At 44.3% G+C, this 23988-nt stretch overlaps 1 protein-coding gene across 2 annotated transcripts in view; it reads left to right on the top strand.

Annotated features, from left to right (window-relative positions):
• The window catches only part of IFT56 (intraflagellar transport 56), a 291296-nt gene that overhangs the window by 181580 nt on the left and 85728 nt on the right, over window positions 1-23988 (top strand). For both annotated transcript variants that reach the window (XM_085601180.1, XM_085601182.1), the window contains exon 11: window positions 9740-9793. In XM_085601180.1, the coding sequence (XP_085457306.1) occupies window positions 9740-9793 (54 nt within the window). The remainder of the gene's footprint in view (window positions 1-9739; window positions 9794-23988) is intronic.

Genomic DNA, 23988 nt, shown 5'->3' with positions numbered 1-23988 from the left:
AGTTGGAGCTGGCAGTTGGCACCTGACTGGTGAAGAGAGAGGAGCAGAAACCTGAAGGAGGAAGGAGTGAGGCAGCAGGGGTGGAAACTTGTGCCTGGAGTGGGGTCCATAAACCCACCCTTGATACTAGTCCCTACTGACTGAGCCCAGCCTGGAGCCCTGTGTGGGAGAAAGCAAGAAAAACCATCTTAAGGACCTGGACAGCAGGAACAGGCCTTAAAAGTAAAGAACAGCAAGTTCTTGACCTGGTTACTGGTAACTTCTTGAAGTCCGACGTCGAGAAGCCTGGAGACCTGGAGCCCGAGGTGGAGAAGCGGCGCTGACTGGAAAGCAGACGTCGTACCCGGAGCCGCCAGAGGTCGAGTGAGGGCGCCGACGGAGGTCGTGGAGAGTACCAGAGGTCGAGGAGGAAGTCACCCGAGGTCGAGTGTGCGGCGTCGACGGGGGAGTGAAGTCCGCCCTCCGGAGTCGCCAGAGACCGAGGTGAAGCGTGCCGGAGGTCGGGAGTGGAGATCGCACTCCGGAGTCGCCGGAACCTGAGGAGAATCGTGCCGGAGGTCGGGAGTGGAGGTCGCACTCCGGAGTCGCCGGAACCTGAGGAAAGGAGCACCGGAGGTCAGGAGTGGAGATCGCACTCCCGAGCCGCCGGAGGTCGACATCGAGCCGAGGCCGCCGACATCGAACCGGAGCCGCCCGAAATCGACATCGAGCCAAGACTGCCCGACGTCATCGAACCGGAGGTCGACATCGAGCCGAGGCCGCCGACATCGAACCGGAACCGCCTACCGGCGTCGTCAACAACTGTCATTGCGCCGAGGCCGCCGACATCGAATCGGAGCCGCCTCGCGGTGTCGGAACTTCATAAAAAGGGCAGTAAGTGGAATAGAGGGCGCCTAAGGCCCTGTGAAGCCCTAAGAGACCATCCTAGAGGCTAGAGAGGTGCTGGAACCAGCTTGATTGTGCCAGGGGTGAGCTGAGACTAATACAGAGGGGTTGTGTAGTGTGGGAGAGCCAGATCTCTAGATTCCCCCTTGATCTACCTCAGTTTAGGCCTCAGCCTTGTCCAAGCCAGGGAGTATACCCCTCAGGCCATCCAAATCTCTACAAGCTGGGATTGGGTCAAATCATCCAATAGTACCTCAGGAATGTGAACTGATTTTCAAGTGTCACTGTTGGCTTTTATTATTTATTGAGAGCACTGTATTTATTGTATTCATCCTATTTATTGCCTCACAGTATTTATTGCCTTACAGTATTTATTGTTTCACAGTATTTATTGTCGCACAGTATTTATTGTCTCGCAGTATTTATTGCCTCGTAATATTTAATTGCCTTTTATGTAATGCACTTATATTTATGCCCTGATTATTTATGATCGACCTTATTTATTGAATCGTTGAAGTATTATTTATTTGACTTACCCTACCACAGGAAAAGCCTTGTGTACTGTGATTGTATTATTATTTATTTAATCAGCAACTAAGAGAAAAGAAGATAAAGAGATATATTTTCAGTATAATTTTTAAGGTGTAGTGTCGTTTTTGGAACGGATGCACGCATGGTTATTGTGTGGGTATGACGTTTGCTTAGCACGGTGCCTGATCCCTGACCACTCGAGCCAAGCTACCACAGTGTATGTCTGGGAGAACACCACCACCCTTCCGGTGTGGGAGTGTTTTTCTAACAATGCCAAAATACGTTCACCAGAACGCAAACATTTGTTGGCTATTAGGGTGCAATGGAACAGAAAAGAAAGCATGACACAAGTCAATGACTGTGTATCATTCTGCATCATGGGTAATCTGATATAGAATTACCGAAGGGTTCTGCACAATGGAACAGCATGGAACAACAATTTTATTCACCTTTCTCAAATCCTGTACTATCCTAACGGTCCCATTTGGCTTTTTCAAACCCATGATCGGAGAGTTACATGGACTACTCATTATCTCTCTCAGAATTCCTTGTTCAATCATTCTGTCTATTACAGGCATTACGCCTGCAATTATCTCTGGTGTTAATTTACACTGAGGAATATTCGGGTAATTTACTCCTTCTTTTACAATTATCACAGGATCTACTCTTTTCATTAATCCAACATCCTCTCCTGTGAAATCCCACACTTCGGTTTTCACTGTTTCCTTCAACTCTTGAGGCAATCCTTCCGGATCAAATGCAACAAATGCCTCTGTGATTTCAGGTTCTAAGTTTGCCATTGCCATTCTATACAATACGTCTTCATCCGGAGTTTCAAAAGCGATACCATCAGGGATATAGAAGATGGTGCAATTCATCTTGCACAACAAATCTCTCCCAAACAGATTTACAGGACTAGTGTCACACACGACAAATCGATGCATATCAGTGAATTTCCCTATTTTAACCTTTACAGTAAGATAAACTTTTATCTGTTTGAAACTCCGACTACTTGGATTGTTTCACCTGAGAGAGGAAGATTTTTAACTTCAGCTGATCTAACAGTTGAACGAGTAGCACCAGTATCCACTAGGAAAGTAATGTTCACTTCATTCACCTTTCCATCCACAAAGGGTCCTGTTTGGTCTACCTCTAGAGTTGCGCCAAGTACGTACTCCTCTTCCTCTCCTAGGCACCGTCAATAACTCTCTTCTGACTCACTCTCATCGTGTTGCAGCCAATACTGCGAAACAGCACCAGCGCGTGGTAGCTTTGTTTCCTGTTCTTCGGTGTAGAACACTGTCTCATTACTGTATCTTTGAGGATTTACGTGCTGTGGTAAAGGTGGCTTTGGCACCTGAAACTGTTGGGTAACAACCTGCTGCTGTCGCGGCCGTTGGCAACTCACCTCATTCTGCACCTGTGGATTCAATGATGAATTATCACCATTAGCTTTTGGTGGCAATTTACACTCGGATTTCCAATGCCCTAATTTTCCGCAGTTATGACATGGCCATTTCTTTTTAGCTTCCTCTATGCTGATCTGTCCTTTTCCCTTTCCAATATTAGGTTTTTGTTTTGCTTGCTCCATACCATTAGCTTGCTCGATCAACTGGGCTTCCTGTCGCTCGGCTTCCTTAACCTGTGCCCCCATTGCCTTTCCTTTCAGTTTACGCTGTTTGGCTTCAATTTCATCACTAAAATATATTGCATGTCGTAACACTTTGTCTATCTTTTTATTCTGCCAATCCACTGTATGCTGTTTAATCATTTCACTAACCTCAGGTTTGAAACCATAAACACATCTGTACACAAAATGACTCAAATCCTTTTTGCTTAATTTCTCATCTCCACTGTGTTGGTTAAAAGCCAACAATAACCTTTCGTAATATGCATGAACTTATTCTTTAGCCTCCTGGTGAGTTCTGTCAATTTTTACCCAGTCAGTTTCTTTCGGAGGTACTTTATTTTTCAAAAAAGTAATTACCTGATCATATTTTTTCATTACTTCCGGATCAGGGGCTCCCGTCTTAGGATCCCTAGGATACTCTTGTGTTGGCCAATCTATTGTAATTTTACATTCTGCCCATAAATCTGCATGAACAATTATATCAAAAAGACGGTTCAGGTCTATCCACAACACCTTTGAAAGTTTGACAAACCTTTCTACCTGTCGGTACCATTCCACTGGTTTTTCTCTTAACCTTGGAAAATCATTGGTAAATGACAAAATATCCTGTCTAGTCCATGGAATAATCACATATCCCCCTCCAGGAATTTCTCTCATGGAACATTCTGTTACCACTGGCTCTTTTTCTCTCACTGGGAATGCTGAGAAGGCCTTATCTGTAGTTTCCGCTCTCTTTCTGAACCATCTACTTTTCCATCGATCCACATCATCCCATTTCCTTAGCAATGCAATCTGTTCTTTAATTTGGGTCAACCTCCCTGTAGTGTTCAAGTTTTCAATATCCTTTTCGGAAAAAGCTACCCTATATGGATTTTGTAATGACCGTATTTTCTCAAAATCAATTCCCATTTCACTCGCTGTCTCTTCTAACTTTTCATGCAAAGTCCTTGCTCTCCAAGTTATGCTTTTGCAGAGAAACATTAACTCCTCATCCTGATATGCTTTTAATTTTTCAGTTGGAATGGTTCCTACGATTAACTATTCTAGTGTTACTTTTAATTTTGCTACATCTAAAGGCTGTGGTTCTGTATCTTTTTTCTGTAAACTTCATAACCATTCACTTAATTCTTCCTATGTTGGTCCTACAGGGGTTGTCTCTGTTCTTATTTTATCTATCCTTCTCTCTGGGGTTTCGGTTACTGATTCTGTTGTCATAGGTGTCTTACTCGCTGGACTTTGATTTACAGTTACATTTATTGGGGTACTTAATCCTGATGTTCCTGCCATACCCTTCCATTCATTTAATCCGAAACCACTCCTTTCTATCTCCTTTTGCATACCACAATTATATGGGACTGTTAAACAATGCTCACTATCTTTTTGTTTATCAAAAACTGGTATCACCGGTCCTATAGTTACAGGTACTGTCACTGCTTCCATATTATAGCCTTATAGCCCGCCGTAGCAGGCTATACCGGCTATTAAAGGCCCGCAGCAGCGTTAAAGGCCCGAGCTGAAGGCGAGGGACTTTAACAAAGCAGCGGGACTTTAATTGCCGGTATAGCCCTGCTACAAAGGAACACGGTGTCACAGAGCTGAGGTCACTTGGAGATCTCCAGACCCATCCAATTCTGCGCAGAAGTCATCGCGCTCACATGGTGGCAGCTTTGTAGGGACTCCATCTTAGGTACTGCGACCTAGTAGGCCCGAATGCCAACTTAAGCTAAAACAGACATAACAGTAATTAAAATATAGAAATGTAGATTCTAATGTTTAAACCCACACTAATCCCAATGTATATTAGTATTAACCTAGCTTGTAGCAACATTAAAAGCAATAATACTCACCATTTTGTAGTACTGGAAGCACAAATCATCACAAAAGCAACATAAATCATGCAATTTCTATTTCACCACAATCTAAAGTTAGTTAATTAATTGTTCTGCCATGCAAATAGCATTTTAGTCCCACGTGTATCTCGTGTTCATTAAGGTGTAAAAGTTGATTAGTAATATTTCACTTCAAACCAATTAGTACGAGTTAGATTTAGAATGATTACGTAATTAACTTCATGCAAATTAGAGGAGGTATACAACATTTTGTTTTACCTGCTCCATCAGAAGGAAACTGCACATTGACTGTTTTGCCTGTATTTTACAAGTTAGGGTTAGCATTGTCTGATCACTCCATGTAAACATCTCACCATATTTTCAGTCCCGTGCTTACATTTAACAAATCGAAACATTCAATGAGTAATATTCTGCATTTGCTTCCAAAGTGGCCAATGACTTCTAAAATGATTTCTTAAGCAAAATAATGGCAACATGTAACAATCTGGCATCCTTAGAGTGTATGGTATATGCATGGCATAGGCTACTAGCATTATGGGACATTGTTCATCCTGTGCGCACAATAATTCTGATAGAAAAATGTATCTTGCTCAGAAAACCATGTTCTTGATATCCTTAGTTCTACTGGCGCAATACTTAGGATGTTCATTTCATCTGATGTTGCACAATGCTTCAGAATTAGGCAATTTGTAAAATTACACAAATCAGGCGCACAATGTTTCTCTTGTGTCCAGATTGGAAAAGGTGTGCTAAAAGTATTACATTTCTCCTTGAATAGCCTAACAGATAACTGTTACACCACCAACGGAAATATGCAGATAGTTTATTTTGCCATCATCAAAATTGCCTTATAATATAAAATGGTATTATAATACAAATTCAACATTTTACTAACATAAGAAATAGTATAAAATATTTCATTAAAAAACCTCCCTAAACAATGTATGGTATTCTTTTCATCTATAATATAATACCCTGCACCGAATCTCCTATTTACCCTAAGAATTTATACAATGTGCATAAGTGCTATCATTACTGATACTAAAAAAAACAAAATACTTGTCTGTCTTACATCAACGCCAAACATTTATGGATCTGAGAAGTTTTCTATTGTTATGCGAGAACACAGAACTTAATTTAGAATAGTAACACAGTTATGGCTTCATAACTATCTACCTTGTCTAGAGCTAAACCAAATTTGTTCATCTGTCCTTAGGCAGAGAGTCATAGCCTGAAAGTCTGTCCGTGAACCAAATAACTTGAATAAAGGAAGCAACCAGCTTTTACAAGGCTTGAGAAACATAGTGCAAAGTATCTAGAAGTGCTTAACGGCATCTCTTCCGAGGGGTGCAGTCACAGTTCTCATCCCCCATTTGGTGACTACTCTTTCTTGCTAGATATTCTACTGTTGGAAAAGAGCCCAGTCTGAAACTTAAATATAAGGAGCATTTCAGTTCCGAATGGATCAAGTCCATATATTGATCGATCCCTGAATCCATGTTATATACAAAGTATTTGCTGATAGAAACAAAGAGATGCATTTCTTTCACAATACCAGTGGCCATAGCACAACGCAAGAGAAATTTCTTGAGAGAGCATTTCATCAGAGACATAATTAATTTTGCTTTTTCCCCAACTATTAAGAACGTTTTTATGGCGGGCAGCTTTAATCTTTAGAAGCAAAGAACAGCAGTCGGAGGTGGGCTGAAATATATTCTCATTTAACTTACATGGGCCAATAATTGGTAGAGTTCATGATAAACTCTGCTGACTTGGAGGTGGAAGACTCACCGCCCAGTTCCAAGTCATGTTCAGACATTGTAGATTTTGAAAAATGATTAAACTCTTGCTTGTCCCTGACAAAACTGAGTTTGTGTTGAGCAGTTGTTTCAGGTGATTCACTTGCACAAAGAGGCCATTTCACTGAGGAATGTACTCTTAAAAATCACAATACCGTACCACACCATGCTTTAGCAAAATATTATGAAAATATGCTTCAAATGGAAAACCACTACTCTTCCAGATTAGTGTATCATATTTGCTATGGTTCCTCAGTATGTAGCAGTTGAATTTATCAAAACCTTTATGACTTTAGTGAGATGACATTGATGACCAGCACCCTAACTATGAAAATGTTTCCAGCACCACTGACATTGGGTGATAAAGGTGTGCTTCAGTATGACATCACATTTGATTGATAGCACAGTGAGGTCCAATATCACTTTTTGTCCAACATCAGGATAAGTATGGAAAACATTTAGAGCATAAATCTTTTTTAGGTAAAAAATAATGATGATTTTGATTTCAAAATCACCCTTGGTGGAAAGTAAGGAGAATTATGGTATCAAATTTAGGAGCAGAATTACATTAAGGTTTAAAATTACTCTAGGTGCAACACCAGTTGGTGTGTGAAAGCACTTTAAGGTGCAAAATTACCACTGGTGCAAACATGTCTTTTATACAACAGTCAGTTGTGGAAGCATTTTAAGAGCACAAATCAAATTAAGAGCAAAGACACATTTAAGTACATAATCACCCTTGGAATAGCGCCCGTAACCACCATTTGTGCAACAGGAATGTGAATAATCTTTTAGGTTTAAGAACACATTTAGTAGCAAAAATCCCATTTAAATAAAAAAAAATGTATCCTTGGTGCAAAGTTAGTAAGAATAGTCTGACTTCACATTTAGGTCCAAAACCACTTAGTAACCATAGAACAAGCTCCAGTAAGAGGTCACATTAGGTGTTCAAGGTGCATCGTTTGACATTGCAGTTTGCTTAACAGCACTTCTAGGACCAGCAAACTCTGAGTAGAAAAAGTAGCTTCAAAAGTATGTAACCGAAAAGTTATCTGAAAAGTAATTTTGACATTTTGACTTACCTGTATTTCAATAATTTGCATTTGAACCTACATTCAATTCTAAAACACTTCATAAGATTTAGCAAAGCATTTATTTCACTTTCTTGTGCCAGGCTTGGCTTAGTTCTAGAAATAAAATAACTTAATATTTTTATACAAACAAAATTGGTCCGAGTTCCGTCTTTGAGTGTGTGTACAACAAATGCTTAACACAACCCTCTGATAAAGCCTTACTGCTCGCCCACTCTACCACAAATAGAGAGTAGGGTGCTATCTACTTTTACCTCTGCCTACCTTTGGGGTTCCACTGGACTCTGTGCACACTATACCTCATTTTGGTATAGTATATACAGAGCCAGCTTCCTACAACTTATTTCTTCACTGTTCATGCTGTTAATTGGGACGCAGACACCTAATAGTCAATAACTAACTGCAAGACTGATACTCATCTGAACTGATCCAGAATATGGATGACTATTTCTTCAGGGACTAGCCAAAAAGGATTGAGCCAAACAAACCAGTGGTTGAAAAGGACTGATTTAAAGCCTGTCTTTGTCTATGTTTTTGGTGTTAATGATAAGGGTTCTGGTATACACCTGAAGCAGTCTCTAGCCAAACCGATAAACCAGTGCACCGACTCTCACATCAGAAGTTGCAGAGTTATAGTTGTCAATAAAAAGTTCCCCTCAAAAAGCAAAATGGAAGTGTAAGTAAACAGCAGTTTAATCTCTTTGACATACTTGGTACCGCCAAGATTATGAATTATTGGGATGTTTTGGATGTGACTAAAAAAGCATTGCTTCCAAAAACAAAATAGTATTATAAGGAATCTCCAGTGTAATCTCTTTAAATGACATGGTGCCAGTTTTAGGCTGTGAATTACTGGGATTTTCTAGATTGCCCAGGATGGTCGCCCTTTGTGTTATGATCATTTCAGGGTCGGTCTCTGAAGCGGACAGTCAGCTTCTGCTTGTTGGGACTTTACCATTGAAGAAACTGCACATATCTTCTTGGAGGTAAAGGGATCTGGAGTGCAGGTGATTTGGACCAGTGCTAGAAATAGAAATATAGAAGTGAAAGTACTGAGAAGCTGTGATACTCTCCCATTAAGTGTATTGCAGCAGTGCTATGAAGCTGTAGGTACTTCCTCTTTCTAATTGAAGAGGTACAGATACTCAATACCTGCCCATTTAAAGCACTGATTTGGACCTAATGAAGTTGCATTTCTCTATCCTAACAATTCCACGAATATCTTATAGCTCTTCCCCTGTCATCCGTGCTCTACCTCTGGGCATTCAGAAGCTTCTTATAGTTTCTCCTCTTTCACCCGTTCTCTATCTCCCTCTCTGCATTCAGAAGCTCCCCGAAAGTGACACTGAGAATAAAAACAACTCAAAATAATGCTCTGAAGATGGTCATTTTTTTCTGCCGCACAAAGACTAGTGAGAGATGTGGGATGGGAAAGAAGGTGCAGATAGAATGATCCTCTCTCAGGTTCCTTGATTATTTAAGAGCAAAGATATCTACTTTGGTTCTGTCCAGTGACTAGACATCAAGTGCGAAGGACTGAAGGGGCCTTGGGCATAAAAATATCAATGTTACAGGTGAGTAACTTGTTATACCCTTGGTATTAATATAAATATTCTTTCCTCCCTGTTAGCCAAAATGCAAATACATTTGGGACACTGATATCTGCTGCAAAGCTTCCATAATAACCATGAAGCTGCCTGGATAAACTGATTATTGCTCGCATCTCCAGGTAGTTGTTGTTATCTTCCATGTTCACTTTCTTATTGCCAACCCCAAGTTTCTCTATTCTGAGGCTACCGGGAAGAGTGTCATTATGTGAGGCTTACAGATTGATAGAGAAGTATCTCCGATATAAGACCTAATGCACTCTGATCTGGCCCTTAATTAGGTGACCACCCACCATGTTCATTTTTTTTCTCATTGAGAGTTGATTTATTGCTCGTTTTCTTGCAGGAGTACATCCTGAAGGGAGTGGTGAACGCAGCGCTTGGCCAAGAAATGGGCTCGGTGAGTACAGGTCACGCCATTTTTTTTTTGCCTCACTTAGCATTTACTGAGAAGCCTGAGACTTTGTATGACTATATTCCCTTCAATGATTCAGTTTCCAATTAAACAAAGCGGCAATAATATCCACTGCCATCCTATATGCTTAAAATTCTACCATTTACACTATAAACAAAGATGCCCTTATCGAAGCACCATAGACCGAGTTTAACCATAGCTACATGATAGTTTCATTCTCAAAATAAGCAAGGAGGGAATAATAGAGGCACCCCCAAACCTGTTATAAGTATAATTCTGAAAGAGCTTCAGTTACTCAATAAACAAGGAGGCATTAATGGAGTCACCCCAAACCTAATTCTAACCATACTTCCATTGTAGGCTCTTGCACGATATACAAGGCAGCAATACTAGAGGTACCTCCATACCAGTCTGAGTATAACTATAATTACTTCAGAGCTTCAGTTGCACAATAAAAAAAAGCAATAATCAAGGCACTCTGGACCCACCATAACTATACTTCTATCAGAACTTCAGTTGCACAATAATCAAGCAGGCAAGAATAGTGGCACCACAGACAATGATGTACTATAATTCCATCAGAGCTTCACAGTAAACAAGAATGCAGTATTTTAGGCACCCCTCCCAGCATAAGTTCATTTCTGTTAACTCCATCAGAGCTCCAGTTAAGCATAAAACAAGGAGATTAAATTGAGGCAACCCAGAACCAATACAGCTATAATTCCATCAGAGCTCCTGTTACACAATAAACAAGGATGCAATATTAGAAGCACCAGAGACCCAGTAACTATAATTCCATCAGAGTTTCAGTTACAGAACAAAAAGGCAGGCAATAATTGAGGCACCCCCAAACACAGTATAATTGTAAATCAGAAAGCAATTTAGTTACATGAAAAAGGCAATAATACCGTCATCCCAGACGCAGTATAACTATAGATCTGAAAGTGCTGCAGTTTTTTTGATAAACAAGGAGGCAATAATAGAGGCGCCCCAAACACAGTATAACTATAAATCCAAAAGTGCTTCAGTTACTTGATAAACGAGTCAATGATAGGGGTGCCCCAGATGCAGTATAACTATAATTATGTCAAAGCTCAGGTTACACAATAAACACTGACTCTGTGATTGAGGCACCCTCAGGCATAGGTTACTATAATTCCATCAGAGGTCCTGTTACATGATAAACAAGGAGGCAATAATTGAAGCACCTCAAACCTAGAATAACTGTAATTCCTTTAGAGCTCCAGTAGAACGATAAATGAGGCAATATTCGAGGCACCCCAGTATCAGTATAACTACAAATATATCAGTTATACAGTGAACAAGGAGGCACTTATCCTAGCACCACATACGGTGTTTAACCATAACTATGTGATAGTTTCAGTCACAGAATAAAGGATCATACAATTCTTGTGGCACCCTAGGCCCAGTATAACTATTAACCCATGAGAGCTTCAGAAACCCAAGAAACAAGGAGCAATAATAGAGGCATCAGACCCAGTATAGCTATAATTCCATCAGAACTTCAGTTACATAATAAACAAAAGATGATAATAGCAGCACCAGAGATCCAGCATAATTATGATTCCATCAGAGTTTCTATTCCACAATAAACAAGGAGGTAGTAATCGGTGCACCCGAGGCCCAACATGCTTATAATTCCGTTTGAACATTAGTTGCACAATAAACAAGCGAGCGCTAATAAAGGCATTCCAGTCCCAGTATTACTATAATTCCACTAGAGCTCCAGTTACTCCATAAGCATGTAGGCAATAATGGAGGCACCCCAGGCCCACTGTAACTATAATTCTGATGGATACATCTGCCAGTGGATTCCTCACCTTGTGAATATCCCCTGCGCCAGCAACATTCGGAAACTTTTGTAGCAGTCCACGCCGATGGGGTCGAAGATGACGTCACAGAGACACGGCTCCGCTCGCGACTCCACTGACGTCACCGGCTCCATAAGAAGACCTCCTCGGCGTGATGACGTCAGTTCCCTTTTTTCCGCGCCGACGACGCCAACGGATTTCGGGAATCGTTACTGGTAGCTTTACCTGTTACTTTGTGTTTATTCCGAAGTTTCTCTGTCTTTCTTCGAGAATGTCGGCAAGGAAGTCTGGTTTCAAGCCTTGCCATGAATGTGGCAAACACATGTCCATTACTGACCCGCATGACGACTGCGTTTGGTGTTTGTCATCGGACCACGATGTTGAAGGATGTTCGTGTTGCAGGAAGATGAGCTCAAAGGCTCTTAAGGAAAGAGAGGCAAAGCTCTTTATCGCCCGGATGAAGAGAAAGGAGAAAAGAGGTAGAAGAAGATCCAGGTCGAGGTCGAGGTCGGCTTCCAAGTCGACGTCGGGACATGCTTCAAAGAGCAAGAAGCATAAGAAGAAAAGGAGGCATTCGTCTCATCACAAGGCCTCGACGTCGAAGTCTAAATCACCTGCTCGGCGTCGAAGGGAGTCAGTGTCTCCTTCTCCTGTTCCGGCTTCGCCTCCCGTTCCATCTTCTCCTGTGTTTTCTCCGGCTCCGGCTGGTTCGCCGGTGCCGGCGTCCTCTCCGGCGCCGATGGCTTCTCCAGGTCCAGCAGGTTCTTCGGCTCCGTCTCCGACTCCGGCCCAGGAGGAGGATGATCAGGCTCCGGGTGAGTCTGTGACGCCGCAAGTTCCACCGTCGGCGCCGGCAGGCCCGAGTCCGGTGTTACCTGACCAGTATCCGGCTTTCCCTAATCCAGGTCAGGACCCCTCGCAGTATCTCAATGCGATGTATGGGGTGTTCTCACGGGCCATGTATTCCTCTGGTGCACCTATGGGTCCGATGGGTCCGATGGCTTTTAATCTGGGAGTGCCGCAGCTTTATCCTCAAGCACCGTTTATGCCTTTCTTCCCAGCGACGCCGTCTTGGCAGATGCCGGCGCCGAAAACATCGACGCCGCTTCCCTCTTCACCGGCGCCGGCGCCGGCTCGACCTCGTTCGACGCCGGCTGCTCCAGCTGATCCGCGTTCGACGCCTCTGCCGGCGCCGTCGGATTCGATCACGGCGCCGCCGACGCCGCAGGTGCGGATCCGTTCCAGGAGGGAGGCGCAGAGAGTGCTGGAGGAGAGGAGCTATCTTATGGATGAGGCTGAAGAGGGGGAATTGGTCGAATCCGATGAGGTGTTTGACGAGTTGAAGGAGGCAAGTGGGTTGGATTTGTCTCCGGAGTGGGAGATCACTCCTCCTTCAGATGAACCTTCAAAAGACGCAGCTCCTTATCATGCTGTAATCAGAAAGGCTGCAGAGTTGTTGGACCTTCAATTGCCATCTGTTGAGTTCAAGTCCAATATCTTGACTGAGGTGTTGCACTCTCCAACTGCGGTGTCAGAGCCGCTGTTGCCTTTTAATGAAGCTATATTGGAGCCTGTGTTGGATGTGTGGCGCAAGCCTTTTTCAGCTCCTGCGGTGTCCAAGGTGGTTGCAAGGAGATATAGGGTGGCTCCGGGGGATCCTGAGTTTTTGTCATCACACCCTTCACCTGAAAGTCTGGTCGTTCAGGCTGCTTGTTCTGGACGTTCAAAAGGTGCGTTTCCTCAGGTCCCAGGGGACAGAGAGGCCAAGAAGGTGGACCAATCAGCCAAGAAAGTCTTTTCTTCAGCCAGTATGGCATTAAAGTCTTCTAATGCGACTTGTTTATTGGGGCGCTATATCCATGCGCTTATGGATTCAGCTAAAAAGTTGGCACCGAAGCTGTCGGAGGTGGATAGGACAGGCTTCAGTGAAGTACTGTCGGATGCCCAGGCGGCTGCTCGCCAGGTTATACAGAGTGGCTTGGATACAGCAGACTCGGTTGCCAGGGTCATGGGGTCTTCAGTTGCCACCAGGAGGGGTGCATGGCTTAAGTCCTCCGAATTTTCTTCGGATGTCCAGTCGACCTTGTTGGACTTACCTTTTGATGGGTCTGGTCTGTTCGGGAAGAAGGCTGATGCAGCTCTCGAGCGCTTCAAAGAGAGTAAGGCTACGGCTAGGTCGTTGGGCCTTCAATCCCAGCCGAGAAGTACTTTCAAAAGGTACAGAGGTTTTGGAAGGGCGAGTTTTCGTTCTTATAGACCAGCCCAGCAGCAGCAGCAGCAGCAGCAGCAGCAAAGCTCCAAGGGATATAGAGGAAGACTTAGAGGTCGCTCACGTGGCCGTCAACTCTCCTCCTCCTCTTCCTCTTCCTCTGCCCCTCCCACCACTGCAAAACAGCCCTAGATTCGACATTCCGGATCATGCTGGTCCTGTGGGGGGCCGGCTTACCCATTTTCTACAAGATTGGGAATCGGTTACTACAGACCTTTGGGTTCTGGATCTTGTAGAAAATGGGTACGCCCTTCCCTTTCGGGAATTCCCTCCAGTTTACCCTCCTTGCCAAGGTGCTTGCTCGGAGGACCACCGTCTTCTCCTGCAGGAAGAAGTCCTGAAGTTGTTTCAGAAAGGGGCGATAGAGGTGGTTCCGGAGCAGGAGAGGGGTCAGGGATGCTACTCCCGGTATTTTCTGATCCCGAAGAAGGACGGCAGATTGCGTCCGATACTAGACCTCAGAATCCTGAACTTTTACCTGAAACAGGAGAAGTTCAAGATGCTCACCCTTGCGCAGGTTCTTCAGGCGCTGAATCAGGAGGACTGGATGGTGTCGCTCGACTTGCAGGATGCGTATTTTCACATCCCCATCCTGAAGTCGCACAGGAAGTATCTCCGTTTCACGGTAGGATCGCAACATTATCAGTTTGCGGTTCTCCCGTTTGGTCTTACTTCGGCACCTCGAGTCTTCACAAAGGTGATGGCAGTGGTGGCAGCCCATCTCAGAAGATCGGGAATTTCGGTTTTCCCTTATTTGGACGACTGGCTGATCAAGGCGGAGTCGTCGGAGAAGGTGCTGTGTCATCTGCAGGATACAACTCGGCTGTTGTACAGATTGGGTTTTTCGATCAACGTGCCCAAATCTCACCTGGTGCCCTCTCAGCGCAACCTGTTCATAGGTGCGGTACTGGACACTACTGTGTGTCGAGCATTCCCTCCTCCTCAAAGGATTCTCGACATACAGGAAATGATTCCTTTGTTTTTCAGCGGAGCGGTTGTTCCAGTTCTGAAGGTCCTTCGCCTGCTCGGTCTGTTCGCTTCCTGCATACTGTTGGTCAACCATGCACGCTGGCACATGAGGGCGCTCCAGTGGTGCCTCCGCAAGCAGTGGTATCAGCACAAAGGGGATCTCAGGGAGTCTGTGAGGATCTCCAGAGAAGCTGCAGCGGATCTATCTTGGTGGAGCGTGGAGGGCAATCTGTCTCAAGGAAGGCCCTTTCATCTACCTCCATCGGTGACCACAGTGGTAACGGATGCATCCACCTTAGGGTGGGGTGCGCATCTGGGGGATCTGGAGATCAAGGGTCTTTGGTCTCCAGAGGAAAGGTTGCTTCACATCAACCTTCTGGAGTTACGGGCGATACGCTTGGCGCTCAAGGCCTTCCTCCCTTCCCTTCGCGGTCAGTCTGTTCAGGTTCTGACGGACAACACTACCGCGATGTGGTATATAAACAAGCAGGGAGGAGTGGGGTCTCTTTGTCTATGCAGAGAGGCCCTGCGTTTATGGTCCTGGGCTCAGGACCATCGGATTTGTCTGATGGCGAATCATCTGGCCGGGGTGCTGAACGTACGTGCGGACAGTCTTAGTCGGCAGTTCTCTGCCGACCACGAGTGGAGGCTCCATCCGGAGGTAGTTCGTCACGTCTTTCGGACGTGGGGAACTCCTCGGGTGGATCTGTTTGCCACTTTCGAGAACGCGCACTGCCTGTCATTCTGCAGTCTCCAGTATCCGATGCAGGGGGCGTTGGGAGACGCGTTTCAGTTGAGTTGGGGCTCACGACTCCTTTACGCGTTTCCTCCCATACCCTTGATTCCTCGGGTTCTGAGGAAGGTTCGCCAAGACCGGGCCCAAGTTATATTGATCGCCCCGGATTGGCCAAGAAGGGTGTGGTACACAGATCTTCTCCACCTCTCCTCGTGCCCTCCGCTCCGTCTCCCTCTGAGGGCAGACCTCCTCTCGCAGTCGGAGGGGCAGGTTCTACACCCCCACCTCCAGAGCTTACACCTTCATGCCTGGAGATTGAACGGGGCAACCTGAATTCTTTCTCTCTCCCGCCAGATGTGGTGGATGTTATTTTATCGGCCAGGCGACACTCCACCAAATCCATATACTCCTATAGGTGGTCTAAGTTCGTTCTCTGGTGTGGAGAGAGGTCGATTGATCCCTTGAAGGCTCGTTTGTCTAACATTCTGCAGTTTGCTCTTTCTCTTGCCCAGCAAGGCTTTGCTGTGGCCACTGTTAAGGGATATTTATCGGCTTTGTCGGCTTTCCTATGCCTGCCAGATCAGCCGTCCTTGTTTAAATCACCTATTGTGCTTAGGTTTCTCAAGGGCCTTACGAATAAATTTCCTCCTACTCCCTTTATTGTACCTCAGTGGGACTTAAACCTTGTACTGACTTATCTTATGGGTTCTCCTTTCGAGCCCTTACATAAGTGTCCCTTGAGACTGTTGTCTTTTAAGACGGTTTTCCTCGTTGCAATCACCTCGGCAAGGAGAGTAAGTGAGCTTCAAGCTCTTAGTTCAAAACCCCCATTCTTGACTGTGCATGCTGAACGAATGGTTCTCCGGACCAGGGCTGCGTTTTTGCCTAAGGTGGTAACTCCCTTCCATCTGGGGCAGTCCATTACCCTTCCTACCTTTTATCCTCCCCCTCACCCTTCCAAGGAGGAGGAGAGACTTCACCGCTTGGACCCTAAGAGGGCGGTGAGCTTTTACCTGGACAGGACTAAGGACTACAGGATTGATGACCAGCTCTTTGTGGGCTTTGCTGGCTGCAGAAAGGGTCGTGCGGTGCACAAGCGCACCCTTTCAAGATGGATTGTGCTATGCATCAAGATCTGCTACTCCCTAGCTGGTAAGGAGCCTCCGGAGGGTTTAAGAGCTCATTCCACTAGAGCAAAGTCTTCTACCTCTGCTTTGTCTAGGGGTGTTCCTGTGGAGGACATTTGTAGGGCGGCAACTTGGGCCTCCCTTCACACCTTTGCAAAACATTATTGTTTAGACTCTGAGGTGAGGAGGGACGGACATTTTGCCCGTTCCGTCCTTCAGGATTTTCTGGTATAGGGGGATGGACACCCTCCTCCGGGAGTGGGGACTGCTGTGGAATCTATTCACAAGGTGAGGAATCCACTGGCAGATGTATCCATCAGAAGAACAAGTTACTTACCTTCGGTAACGCTTTTTCTGGTGGATACAGTATCTGCCTGTGGATTCCTCACTGACCCACCCGCCTCCCCGTTGTCCATCCTTCTATTCCAGTGACTCTATGACGGTAATTCTATTGATGATTTCAAATGTATTTATGACTGTCAAGGACATTGGGTTATTTCTAGTGTTTTGATGTTTCTTTTCCACACTGTGTGTGTTGATATGCATATTGTGTACTGTGTATGCTGTTTATGTACATATTGCTGTCAGTCCGTCCGTGTGCCTCGAAGGCACGGAAAAAAGGGGCGGAACTGACGTCATCACGCCGAGGAGGTCTTCTTATGGAGCCGGTGACGTCAGTGGAGTCGCGAGCGGAGCCGTGTCTCTGTGACGTCATCTTCGACCCCATCGGCGTGGACTGCTACAAAAGTTTCCAAATGTTGCTGGCGCAGGGGATATTCACAAGGTGAGGAATCCACAGGCAGATACTGTATCCACCAGAAAAAGCGTTACCGAAGGTAAGTAACTTGTTCTTCCATGACTGCTTCAGTTCTACAATAAACAAGGAGGCAGTAATTGAAGCCCACCCGACACAGTACAGTTATAATTCCTTCAGCGCTCCAGTTACACAATAAACAAGGAGGCAGTGATCGAGGCACCCTAACCACAGTATAACTGTAATTCCATTAGAGCACTAGTTAAACAAGGAGAATTCCATTGTTGCAGGGATTCTGTTTGGAAACAGAACTATACCTGGGATCACAGAACGTCAGTATGTAAGGACTGAGTCGCCATACCACATCTGTACCTATGGGCCCAAATCCCGACTAGCTCATAGTGCCTTACCTGCCCTCCTAACCTTCCCATAGTAACAAGTATATTGGCACACCAAAACACAACACTCTAGTCCCCTCAGGGAACTGTGGTAAGGGATCATCACGTTTCGTTCTCTTACTCATGCATGTCCATAATAAACAAATGAAAAACATGAGGAAAGTTTACAATATTTATTGAAACTATCGTGCTCTCATTTAGCAACTGTGCTGCAATTGGAAAAAATATGAAACCGAGCAGCAAAGTAATTAGCTTTATCAATAAACTTTATACAATGAAAAGCCATATCATGGTGAATGATATATGTGCCTAAGCCTAACCTCACAACATTTGCACAATGATATCTAAGTCATCTCTGGGATTAGAGCCGGGCCCCATACCTGGCATTTGCTGTTTGCTGGTCTGCATCTCAGATTGTGCAGAGCTGGCACGCTCGTCCCGAGACCTTTCCTCTGCTAGAAATTCTCCTTTCTATTTTTAATATATATCAAGTCTTGGCTTATATGATAAAAAATGTCATGCTGGAAAACAGCGTCTGGTTCTCTCTATTTAGTCTGTGTGTTAAAATGTGTTTGTGACCGACCACAGAGAAAAACAGGGCACAATGTTGTTTGATCTTGAACAAAATGTTCAGTCTGAATCCCAGCAGAAAAGCTGAATAACAACATATGTGCAGCCTATTTCTAAAATAATAGTGTAGCACAAAAATAAACGTGTGCAAAGCAAAAATGGCCTACAACCTATTGTTCAGCTAAGATCGTGGAGAACTACAGTGGGCCCTATTGGAAACTCACAATCCCACTTCCCTGTGGCCGGGACAGTAATGTAACGACTAACTAAAGAATAAAAACTCAAGGCACAAGCTAAGCAAGTTCAAAGCTTTGCTAATAAGCATGATATAAAAAGAATTATAATCATAATAAAAAAACGTAACATGTCAATTTTGAAAAGGTAGCCGAATTAAGGTGTATCGAAGGTATCCATGATGCCTCACAATTCAAAAAGCCAATGAATCTAGAATGGATTCCGTCTCCACAGGCAACGATTGTTGGACAGCCCAGTTTACAATCTCCAGAGAACAGACATGAACCTCGCTGTCAGCTGATGCTGAGAATGTAGCTGAGTAACCTGCATCCATGTTATTAAAGCCAGTATTTAGTAATCTGTGTGCTTAAGCACTTTTCTCAGCTGAAAGGAGTGGCTCCTAGCTTCCATTTCGAAGAAGCCTTAGACCCAAGGGACAACTTTGAAAATGGGTCGCTATGGACTCATCAACAGGTCCATGTCCACGGAAGCCCACATCTGCAGAGCCAGACAAATATCTAGCACCCAATCGAAGGGGCACCAGAAGCAGTGAAACACAAGTTGTATGCAGTTGAACTAGGCAGGTCTAAGATCCGATTGATTGTCCAGTGGAGTTATGCCCCCTGCCTTCAAACAAACTCCACTGTCACTTTCTCCGTCCCCAGAGGACCACCTTCGGCTCTTGTGGCAGGACATACTGGCCCTATTGGCCAAAGGAGCCATCAAGAGGATGCCAGTATCAGAAGTAGGACGTGGATGCTTTTCCCGCTACTTTCTGGTGCCAAAGAAGAATGGACCCTCCATCCTATCTTAGATCTGCGCCCTCTCAATTACTTCTTCAAAATGGAAAAATTCAAGATGCTCATCCTCGCTCGGGTCTCATTTGCCCTCAACCCTGGATGGTAGCGTTGGATTTGCAGGACTCCTAGTTCCACATTCCAGTGTTGCCTGCCCACAGATGCTACCTGCGGTTCACAGTGGGCCATGAACATTATCAGTTCGCTTTGCTCTCCGTTGGCCTTAGCTGTGCACTTCACCATGTTGATGAAGGTGGTTGCAGCACATCTGCGGAGGTCAAGTTTTTCCCTACCTCGACGATTGGCTGTTGAAGGTGGGCTCATCCCAGGCAGTCGTCTCCCACCTCCAGACTACTGCAGACCTCCTGCACTCACTGGGGTTCACTATCAATGTGCGAAAGTCGCACCCGAGTCCCTCTTGGACGCTCCATTTCATCAGAGCTGTTCTGGATACAGTGCAGTTTAGGGCTTATTCTCCAGAACAGCGAGTTCAGGATATTCAGGCTATGATACTGATGTTTCTGCCTCTGTTCTGGATTTCGGTGAGACTGACTGGGGCTGCTGGGTCTTATTACCTACTGCATCCTGTTGGTAAAACCTACCAGTTGGCATTTGCAGGCTCTGCAGTGGGACTTTAAGAGCTAATAGGCACAGCATCAGGGAAATCTATCCGATCTGGTCCAGATTTCAGAGAGAACTACAAAAGACCTTGCAGTGGTGACTCACGGACCGTAGTTAGGTAAACAGCCGATCTCTCATTCCCGTAGCACAAGACACACCGGGAACATGGGTGGGTTGGGAGAGTGGGTGGGGGAGGGGTTTATATGTCCTTTTTATTATTCTGGTTTCTTAAGAGTTGCTGAGGTGCCTTCTGGACAATAATCTGTGTCGAATCGTCATTCAGTCATATATTCCACGCATTGTACATATATGCTGATATTTCATATAGGGTATTTGTATTCATGGTCCTTTTATTCAAAGTGGGGAGAATAGATGGAGCACTGTTTCGAAGCAACTGATGGTTAGGAGGCTGCTGCGATTCTTTGATATTGACATCAGATCATGTTTTGTTTGTAAAAACTCAATACAAAAATATATTTTTTTTAAAACGATCTCTCTCTTCCCCACCAAGTGCTCACAGTGGTGACAGATGTATCCCTTCGGGTTGGAGCAGCCACCTGAGAGTGGGGGAGAACAGAGGCCTCTGGTCTCCAGCAGAGTCTCAACTCCACATCAGTCTTTTGAAACTGAGACCGATCTGACTAGCATTGAGAGCCTTTCTTCCTTACATCTAGCCGCAGATTCCTTACCAATACTGACATCCTCCCCATTGTGGTCACTGTGTTATCAGATGAAAGAGATCTTTCAGGGCCTCACTTTTGCACATTAGCCATGCTCTGTACTTCTGGTGCGGAAAAACAGTCAACAACTGAGGTCAGCATGCTGGGGTGGCACCTATATAGGCATTGCACATGTCACTTCTGGCACAGACAATGCCAACGACGCCATGTGGACCTGAACGACTCCACCTACCAGCGTGCAAGGGGATTGCTAAAAAATGTCTAGATCCTGTCTGACGCCTGGGGAATATTCTAAGGTAAGGAATCTGCAGCTAGATAGTCTCTATCACATAAGGCATTACCAAAAGTAAGTAACTTATTTGTTTATGCTTTCGCATGCGAAGAGCCGAAAATATATCTCACTAAATAATCAGCATGCCCAAAAGGGCCATACCAAGCTTTCAAGATGGCTGCCGTGTGTTCACTTCATGACGCAAAACGTTACAGTGGCTGAAGAATATTAGAAAACTGATTTCCAAACATGCGAACATGAGCACTGAACTCAAGGGCCAAAACTATTTCTAAGTAGTTGATTGCAAGTGCCGAACTTGCATGCCGTGACCAGCTGAATAACCAAGAGTGAGGCCTACCTGCTTAATCAGTCAAAATTATGAGACTAAGCACATGCCCTAATCAAAAGCTTGCACTCCTCAACCAATAGTCAGACCCCGTGATACTCAAATCAGGTACACAGGTCTCAAAAATAACCGGTAAAAGGTTTGAAAAAAAAAATCTCTATCTATAAACAGTCAAAATGTAACAAACTAAAACGAAAAGAAGTATTACAAAGTTAATACAACTATGTCAAAGCTCCAAAAATCCCCTCAAATCCGAAAAAGGTACATATCAAATTATCAATTAAAGAAATTTCCTCCACAATTCAAACATTCAGTCATTCATGAGCCTTATAAAAGCAGAGAACCTCAAACATAGTACTTATCTAATTCGTGAGAAGCACCCAAAGAAGGAAGATTACTGTGGGTTCTGTGGTTCTATAAGTATTTCAGAATGTTAAAATTTAAATATTGGTTCTATATTCTTACCTTGTTGCTACTGTTTGAGCTGGCAATAAAGGAGGGTTGCATACAATTGTCCCCATACCATGCCAGAACATTGAAGCATCCTGGCCCACTATAACTCCATCAGAGCCCCAGTTACACAATGAATAAGGAAGCAATAATAGAAGCACCCAAGACCCAACATAACTATAAATCCGTGAGACCGACAGTTACACAATAAACAAGGAAGAAGTAATTAAGCACACAAGACACAGTGTAAATATAAACCGAGTGTATGTGTGTATATGTATATTATCTACTGGCGGTCGCCAGTAGATAGTTATAGTTAGGACCCTCTTACCATAGGAAATCCGCAACATTCTATTTTGAATAACTTTGGCGCCGGTCGACGAATCCTCGCAAAATTTTCAAAATAGGTGGGGCGTTGAGCTCTGCTCCTACCCTGAAAGTCTCGGGGGGATTCGTCAAGCGGGGGCTGAGATAAAAGGGGGGTCCCAAAACGCGTTTTTCCCATGCATTTTTCCATAGGACCTTTAGACAGAGCTACAGCCCGAACGGCTGAACAGAATTTAATGAAATTTGGCAGAGAGGTAGTCCTCAGGTCAAGGAAGTGCCTTTTGTAGGTTTGGTGTAAATCTGTTCAGTAGATTCTGAGAAAATAGCCTTTAAATCAATATATATATCTGAGCCAGCTTACGGTGCGCTTACGGTGCGCTTACCGTACGCGTACGGTGACGTGCGCGAGCGCGATTCTGATTGGCCGTTAGATCTTAGTAAACATTCGAATCGGTCGAAACCAGGAAGCGGCGGCCGCCATTTTCTCTCTCGCACTCTGACAGGGGGTTGAAAAACAAAGTGCAAAAACATGTAAAGGGGCTGTTTAGACAGCTCCCAAGAACCTAGCCATGTCGATGGAGTCCCCAACGATCCCCCAAGTGAAAAAAGGCAATTTTAATTTTTTCGAAAATTTCGCCGATTACGCTTACCGTACGCGTACGGTAATAAATAATAAAAAAAAATTAAAAAATATCCACATTCTCCCCACCCCGTGTGCAAATGGTGCCCGAAGGGCACGATTTGTGCATGTCTTATTACAGCAAAACAAAACATATATTTTACCTGTCACAACGATGCTCATCATATGTCCTCCATGTGCGCACGGTGCGCGAAGCGCATCGTGCGTTCATGGCCCATCTAGCGTAACGTGGGCACGCGGTGCGCGAAGCGCACCGCGTGCTCACTGTGCGCGCACAGTGCGCGAAGCGCACCGTGCGCGCACGGAACGAACTGCGTTAAGTGGGCGCGCACGCCACAAATGGCGTAAAGTAACTTAGCATTTAAAAAACCGTACAAATTCACTGAAAAAACCATAGGTTTCACACACGTTATAGTTAGGAATTAGCATTTAAAAAACCTTGCAAATTCACGGAAAAAACCATAGGTTTCACACATGTTATAGTTAGGCAACTATAACTCACGCGTCCGTGTCTTTATGAAAAAAAATATTTGTAATATATGTATAGCTAAAATTTAATGGAAGAAGACATGGGCAAATAAGTGTCTAAATACAGTATTAGCATCAGCGGAGGATTACGGTCGCGTGAGTTATAGTTGCCTACAGTAACTATAACGGGGGAATTTCATTGGTTTTTTATCAGTAAAATGTCCAGCTAACTATAACATGTGTGAAACCTATGTTTTTTTCCGTGAATTTGCAAGGTTTTTTAAATGCTAATTCCTAACTATAACGTGTGTGAAACCTATGGTTTTTTCAGTGAATATATATATATTTATATATATATATATATAACCGATCGACCGACCATATAATACCTTTAATTATCCCCTCAGTCTTGTATTAATGGAGGTTGTAGAGGCAGTTCTCAAATTACACCAAGCACTTGTTAGCATTGATGAGTCTACTGACAGGTATTTGGAGCGTGCTGGATTCGAGTTTTAAAAGGAGAGATGCAGAAGCAATATTGCATGTAATCTGATAGCTCTGATAAAGATCTATGGAGGGAAGAATGATGTTCCAAAGTTCTAAGCAGTTAGGGCTGCACAAGAGTCTTAGGTTATCCTGGGTAATCACATTCTAAAGAGAAGCTCACTATAGTCTGTGACCGCGGTCCAAT

This window comes from Triturus cristatus, chromosome 4_2, assembly GCF_964204655.1.
Source record: "Triturus cristatus chromosome 4_2, aTriCri1.1, whole genome shotgun sequence".
NCBI lineage: Eukaryota > Metazoa > Chordata > Amphibia > Caudata > Salamandridae > Triturus > Triturus cristatus.
This window is presented reverse-complemented; position numbering and strand designations above follow the sequence as displayed.